Source organism: Gossypium arboreum, chromosome 10 (assembly GCF_025698485.1).
Source record: "Gossypium arboreum isolate Shixiya-1 chromosome 10, ASM2569848v2, whole genome shotgun sequence".
Taxonomy (NCBI): Eukaryota; Viridiplantae; Streptophyta; class Magnoliopsida; order Malvales; family Malvaceae; genus Gossypium; species Gossypium arboreum.
Genome location: NC_069079.1, coordinates 127,879,473 through 127,887,158, shown reverse-complemented (window position 1 = coordinate 127,887,158; position 7,686 = coordinate 127,879,473). Strand labels below are relative to the sequence as shown.

The window sequence follows — 7,686 nt, the reverse complement described above, 5'->3', positions numbered from 1 at the left end:
GGGGTGTGAGACAACTCTCTCTAAGGAACTAGGCAAAATAGCCTTGTAACTTTAGGAGAAGAGTTGCCTCCTCTCAAAGGGGGTCGCAGTGACCAGGCATAGGTGAATTTGCATTATTTGATATTTTTCCTCTTATTTATGAATATCTTCATTTAAACAAGGCTTTATATTCGATAAGAGTATTACCGTACAAGGCCATGGGAACTTGCCTAGAAATTTAAGAATTTGCAAAATTTGTGGAAGTAATAATTAAAGAATAGAGTGGCATAGCTTTCCTTATAAAGTTCTTTAGAAGACAATTATGGTAGGACATTGACATCCATACATGCTTGTTACTTCTCAATGAATTAAAAGACATAAACTAACAAGTAATGCAGAAGACGAAAACTTTTAACAATACACTCGTATTAATTTGAAGTTTGAACTTGTGGAACTAAACTACGTCAATTCAACTATATTCTTTTTATACAAAAGTGTTCATGGATCTGGTCGGGGACTTCGAATTGGGATGACCATCAACCTTCTCAAACCTTTGTTGACACTAAAATTGAAGATGAAATACAGCATCCTGTAGATCAGCAGACTCAAGCAACACTTGAGCTTGAGAGTTGACCAAATGGAGCTCCAATAACCACCAACCATCAAATTATAATCAAAACCAACTATTATAATGCATAATTATATTGGTAGACGAAATATATTTGTACCTAAGGTGAATAAATCTCAAATTCCAATATACTAAATGGACTATAATTGTAAGTAGACTATTCAAAATAAAAATATTTCTGACTTATAAAACTTTAAAAAGAATTTTAATGTGTCTATATGTATAATCAAAATATTAAATTAAGATTAGTGTTGAACTAAAGCTTCATCTATATATACTATAAGCAACCCATAAAGGATGTTGACGGTAAAGGATAGCTAAGCTTACCACGAAAATATTGTTTTGATTATAATATTTATTATCAATAGATAGCATTATTACAAGTAAATCTTCCCAAATTTAAAATATTATTTTTTAATATATTGATTTGCAGATAATTCAATTCCTTTTAATTGAAATAAAATTCAAAATAGTTACATTAAATTTGCTTATTTCATACAATAATTACCGTAAATTTTACTAATATTTACAAATACTCCTCCTAATTAAGCGCGTTGCCTCATAATCTTAATTACTTCATTAAACACTTATTTATTATTATTGAAAACTTTTCAAATATCATAATTAATAATTGAATTTATCTTTTTTATGGCTTCAAATTAACTCAAATCATTTAAATTGTGAAACCAAAAAGTATGGTCTAATATGTCTACTTTCATACTCTAATATATGATTTTTTTTTTTTTTTGCTTAATAGTAAAAGCTTACATGTTTGTAGTTCCCAATGCTATGCATGATGCACTTGAAATTCAATATTGAGGTTTGGATGTGAAAGAGAACAGTTGCAGCCAGGTGCTTCAGTAGAGCAACTCAACCTACAATGAAAAGGGCGTCTCTATGGTCACTTTATAAAGCATTAGTTAAGCCATGATGAAAATAGAAGAGTCAATTACCATTTGTTTTGAATTCAAACGAAATTGAGCTTTCCGCATAAGCACTCAAACATATTTCCTTATTCCAACTTGGGCAACTGATCAGTAACCTCCGTCACATCAGAATTTTGCGCATTCTGTGCATGATCATAACAAACCAAGAATTGTTCAATTAACTATGTATGTATGTATGTAAAAACACATGAATTTAAATCCTGTACATGATATGTACCATTTCATCGAACATATGTTCTATGGTAGTGTTAAGGTCGCCTTCCCACTGCAGTTCACCTTCCTCATCTCTTGTTAAGTGCATTTGTTCCAGCCTTGGTGCGCTTAAATCTCCTTGGCAGAAATTCCTCATTTTGGGGCACTTTGTCACCTTCACCATTAGCAAGACTGGGAATTCCAACGAGTGATGGGCCAAGGAAAAGCTTGCTAGACATGGCAGACAGCTTAGTTGCAAACACTTCAGTTTGGGAAATACAATGCCGCCTTGTATTTCTTCAACCTCACACGCTATGATTTCCTCTATCATCTCACAATCATCTATGCTCAATCTTTCCAGAAGCGTCAGGCACTTAGCTGTTGAGCATGCGATTAAGTTGATGAACCCATGGCATCTTGAAACTTCCAGTGTTGTTAGATTTTTGAAAGACAGCAAAAACGGTTCAAAAGTCTTAAACGTTAACCCTGGAAGTTGGGACAAACTTAATTCCTTTAGATGATAGAATGCTGATGTATGCCTTTCCTGGTTGCTGAGTCCTTCAGATTGTACTATTTGACAAATGGAAGCATTGACTATAACAAGCTTATGAAGCATTGGTAGTGACCGAATGAAGGAATATGGAAGAGTAGTGGATGCCTCAGGAAAGAATTGGAGGTTAAGATGTTTAAGGTTTTGGAAACACTGCAATGAGAGTTGTCCATCGCATATCCCCTTCACCATATCATTCGTCTTCACTGTTAGTTCTTCTAATACAGGGAAAGTGTCCTGGATGGCAACGAATATATTAAACATCAATCAAAGAGTTTTCAATTAGTAAGAACTAGACTACAAAATGAATATAATTTCCATTTCCTTTCTCATAAATTTAAAAGGAAGGAGAGAATATTAGCTATTTCAAAAGGCATTTTATAGGTAATCTCAAGTAATGAACATGGAGTATGAAACTGCTAGTGAGCTTACCTCATTGACGCAAAAACAAGGGTTGTTGGTTTGAGATTCCAACCTGACTCTCAGGACATTGTGGAGTAAATATCTGCACTTTGGGGCATTCAATAATGTCCATTTTTTTCAATGAAGGCCACTGGGTGGTATGCATCCTAGAGTAGAAATTTTTTTTTCATTCTCGGCACCTTATCCAATCCAAGGTTTATTAGTCTGGGAAATACAAACTTGGTCGTCTCTGTTTCAGCCATAGTAGATTGAGCAGCTGATGTTGACTGTGACTCATCAGCAATGACTCCTTGCAGCTCAATAATTTGTTCTAACGAATCACAATTCTGAATCCGCAACTTCTCCAAACTAGGGAAAACAACCTGCTAAATCATTTCATTAGGTTAATAACTGAAATATGCATGGAAAAGAAAGAACTTCAAATGAATAAGATCAATATAAGTAACATAAATTAAAAGGAGAACCCGTAAAGAAATGACCTTTTCATTGAGGAGAGATGAGTTATGAACCTCCAAGTTACTTGCTTGTACATGTTGGCCAATTTCAGGTTCATCTTCCGATACATATTTAGTGATGAATGTTTTTAGCAATGGACAATTTGTTAGTTCTAAATCTGTCAAACATTGGAATTCAAAGTAATTTTCAAAGCACAACCTTGTGAGCTTGGGAAGGTCTTTTAGCCACAGCAACTGTAGATTAGAGAAAAACATCCGATTCCTCCCTTGATGTTCCTCAACCAATCCATCCGTGAATATTACTTGTTCCATCATATTACATTCCAAAATTTTAAGGCGTCGGAGTTGCACAAGATCTTTTACCAAGAAAGACGGGAACAGGTATTTCAAATTGTGACACCTCTTCACTTGCAAGTGTTTTAGGCATCCGACAGATTGGGAAGAGGGGTGGTGCCATATCTCATGAATGTTAATGCAGGACAAGTGCAGATTCGCCAAACGAGGAATGACGACCTGTTGACATAAATTTCATTATAAGATAATATCACTCTTCCTTCTGTACTTGTAAATATAATCAAAATGAATAGATGAGTATAAAGATTTATAAACTGATAAGTTGAGGTTAATATTCAAACATCAACTCACTTGACATTTAAAGTGATAAATATAGCTAGGAGACGTGAACCCTTTTTTTAGATGAAATGTTCAGCAGCATAAATCTAACCTAAAGCAAAATTTCTTTTTTTTTTTTAAATAAAAAAGCCTTTTTCTATAAAACCTCGAGCTTTCATATTTGCTATAATGACTGTTGAATGATTATTATTAATGCAATTCGACAGGGAATATGCTTGTTTTTAATTAAGTTGGACTCACATATTTATGTAGTTTCCATTAATGATTTATATTAATTAAAAAAGTTAAGCATAATCACTTATTTAACCCTTTTATTTTATATAAAATATTTTTCGTTTCTTTTATTTCTTAAAATTTTATTATTTGTCAAATCATTCTAAATGGATAAAAATTAATATTTGTTAACTTTACTTGACATGGTATGCATTGGATTGCCATAGAGATACCATGTCAACAATTTTTTTTAATTTTGAAAATTTTATAAAGTAATTTAAATTTTTTTAAAAGTAATTAATTATTAGCATGGCATACAAATGGATTGTTATGTCACAAAAATGAAAATTCAATGCCTGAAAGAGGTGAAAATTTAAATGGAAAGTTAATTTTTTTTTTTTTTTTTGTAAAGTTGGAGATTCATCATGCTAAAAAGTTATTGGAAGAGGAATGAGCATTGAAGGTCATTGTTTGCTATGTCAAGGGAACCAAGAAACAAGAGATCATCTTTTTGCAGATTGTATGTTTGCCAAAACTGTATGGGGCACCGATTTACGGCTTTGTAATATTCAAAGAGAAGTTGGGGGATGGAATCATGAGATCGGGTGGCTTTGCACAAGACTTGAAGGCAAAGCTCTATATTGCTTACATTCTGAACCTAGCATGGAATGTTTTCATTAACTTAGTCTGGCCAGAAAGAAATAGAAGACAGTTTAAAGGTTTGAGTAGTAGTGAGCAGAACATTTTTAGAAGTACTCAGTGGCGGAGTCAGGATATTAATCTTGGAGGGGCCAAGCTAAAATTAGAAGTGCTATGTATCAGTCGATTTAAATATATAAACAATCTATTTAAAGAAACAGTAGTCCAACATGACAATCAATTTAAACATATAAAAAATATATTTAAAAGAAGCAGTATTCCAACAATTAAGACGAAATAGCTATCATTTGACTTGGTTAACCATTTTTTATTCCGTTTTTACTGAAATGCTCACTGCTTCACAAGCTATCAGTTGACATAATTTTAAACAAAGTGACCAAAGTTTTCTTCCTCCCCTTTACTTTGGCCAAAACTTACTATAACATTATCTTGTTGAAATATGTATATATTTTAAATTTATTTAGGTAGATAAATCTTATTTAGGTAGATAAGTTTTATTCATATTCTAGGAATATTTTTATTTTATCTTTTAGTAGTTTATTAGAATAATGGAACTATTTTCTTTTATATTTTAGTAGTTTATTAGAATAAGGGAACTATTTTCCCAATTAGGATTAGGACCCTTTTCTCTATTTAAGTTCAATTCTTCAATTAATAATATAGCACAGTTTTATTAAAAGCTCTCTTGAAAACTTTCATGGCATCTGAGGTAGGTTAAAATCTCTAGTAACATCATGGTTAAAACAACATTCACTAGAGATAAAAAAAAACCTTGGTGTGATTACTGCAAAAAATATTAGCACACTCGTGAAACGTGTTGAAAGCTCCATGGGAAACCGACAAATGGAAGGAAAAAGAGTGGCAATGGTCGTGGTTCACAATCAGGGGATAGCAGAGCTTTCCAAACAACTAATGGAAATTATGAGGCCAAAATTCTCGGAAAGGTCTCCATTCACTAAGGAACAATTAGAGCATCTACATAAGTTTTTCAATCACCACAATTTGGATGAATTCTTCTATTCCTAACTCATCCAATAATCCTTCTTCCTCTGTTGCCCAATCAGTCTCGATTTTTCTTTTTTCAAGTGTCAAGCCTTGTAAAACAAACACATGGATCATTGATTCGAGCTAGTGATCACATGACTAGCAGTCATTTTCTTTTTCAACTTACACACCTTGCGCAAGAAACAAAAGATCAAAGTAGCAGATGGGTCCTTCTCGGCAATAGCCGGAAAGGCAATCGTTAAAATTTCATCTTCCTTGGTTTTACATGATGTTTTACATGTGCCAAATCTAGCTTGTAATCTCATATCGGTCAGTAAATTATCCCAGTCCTCAAATTGTCATGTTATATTTGACTCCTCTATGTGTAAGTTTCAGGACATAGTCTCGGGGAGGATGATTGGCAATGCTAAAGAATTTGGTGAAATTTACTTTCTTGAAGACGACCATCTAAGTCAACCAACAACTACTTTATGTTTAAATTCTGTTTCTGATAAGGTTATGATTTGGCATTATAGGCTTGGGCATCCTAATTTTTACTATTTAAGATATTTGTTACCTAATCTTTTTAAAATTAAAAGTCCTTTATATCATTGTGAATTTTGTGAATTGGCTAAACATCATCGGTCATTCTTTCCACCTCAAAAATATAAAGCCTCCAAACCTTTTTCGTTAATTCATAGTGATGTTTGGGGACCTTCAAGAGTCTCGACCTTTTCAGGAAAACGTTGGTTTGTCAGTTTTATCGATGATCATACTCGACTCTGTTGGGTGTTTTTATTAAAAGATAAGTCTGAAGTTAAAAATGTGTTTCAGTCTTTTATGCTATGGTGAAAACACAATTTAGTGTGAAAATATAAGTATTTCGGACTGACAATGGTGGGGAATTTTTTAGCGACCAATTAGGTGTTTTCTTAACCAAACATGGAATAGTCCACCAAAGTTCTTGTACAAATGCACCACAACAAAATGGGATTGCAGAAAGAAAAAACCGACATCTTTTGGAAGTAACTAGAGCCTTGATGTTCACTAGTCAGGTACCACGTTATCTTTGGGGCGAAGCCTTATTAACAGCTACATATCTTATTAATAGAATGCCCAGTAAAACTCTAAACTATAAAACTCCTTTTAGTCTCTTTAAAGATAATTTTCCTAACTCTAAATTGATCACAGATTTATCCCTCCGAGTTTTTGGGTGTAGTGTTTTTGTTCATCTTCACAACCAAGGTAAACTAGATCCTAGAGCAAAAAAATGTGTCTTTGTTGGTTATGCTTCTACTAAAAAAGGTTACAAATGTTATGATCCAATTGATAGGAAGATTATTATTACCATGGATGTTACATTTATTGAAACACAATCTTATTTTGATTCTAATCTTCAGGGAGGGAATTATACTAAGGAAGATTCTATAATTGATCAAGAAAAGATTAGGAATATACAACATAGGGATTTTAATAATAGGGAAGGCGAATTTATAATTAACACAGAAATTAATGATGTTAATGTTAATGAAAAGGAGGATAAAGGTGTAGAGTCTAATCATGAGAATAAAAAACAAACAAAGGAGTTAATTGTTTATTCAAGAAGAAATCGAAATCAAGAAAGTGGAATCCACCAGATTCATCACCAAGAATCCGACCTGCAAGATCCTGTCAAAAGTCCAGGTAAAACTCATAATCCAGTCAATGAATTTTCTGATTTAGATATTCCAATTGCCAAAAGAAAAGGTGTTAGAAATATTGTCAAATATCCCATGTCTAACTTTGTATCCTATAAAGCCTTGTCTTCGACATTCTCAACCTTTGTTTCGTGTCTCGATACTATACAAATACCCAAAAATGTGAAAGATGCTTTACAGGTTCCTGAGTGGAAGGAGGCTATTTTAGAGGAGATGCGCGCTCTTGAAAAAACAGGTACATGGGAAACAATGGAATTACACTGTAGGGAAAAAACAAGTAATGTAAATGGGTGTTCACAACCAAATTCAAACCAGATGGATCTTT

The 7,686-nt window shown here is 33.1% G+C and overlaps 1 protein-coding gene across 2 annotated transcripts; it reads right to left on the bottom strand.

Annotated features, from left to right (window-relative positions):
• Positions 1-249: 249 nt before the first annotated feature.
• Positions 250-3,711, bottom strand: LOC108465484 (disease resistance protein UNI-like). Of its 2 annotated transcripts, XR_008272586.1 has the most exons (6): positions 3,199-3,711; positions 2,729-3,081; positions 1,772-2,533; positions 1,561-1,676; positions 1,376-1,482; positions 250-622 (listed from the first exon to the last, which is right to left on the bottom strand). XR_008272586.1 is itself a non-coding variant. In XM_017765808.2 (5 exons), the coding sequence occupies exons 3-4, from the start codon at positions 2,486-2,488 to the stop codon at positions 1,620-1,622; spliced, it is 774 nt and encodes a 257-aa protein (XP_017621297.1). In that variant the 5' UTR covers positions 2,489-2,533; positions 2,729-3,081; positions 3,199-3,706; the 3' UTR covers positions 1,224-1,482; positions 1,561-1,619. The 2 variants fall into 2 exon arrangements, 1 of the variants encoding a protein (XP_017621297.1); XM_017765808.2 differs by lacking the exon at positions 250-622 and having other exon boundaries at positions 1,224-1,482; positions 3,199-3,706.
• Positions 3,712-7,686: the final 3,975 nt, after the last annotated feature.

Bases quoted from the DNA above. Each gene is read 5' to 3' on its own strand.
- LOC108465484 (XM_017765808.2), bottom strand. From the start codon at position 2,488: ATGGTGAAGGGGATATGCGATGGACAACTCTCATTGCAGTGTTTCCAA. The intron at 1,677-1,771 runs GTACATATCATG...GATCATGCACAG, and splicing joins AACATATGTTCGATGAAATG to AATGCGCAAAATTCTGATGT.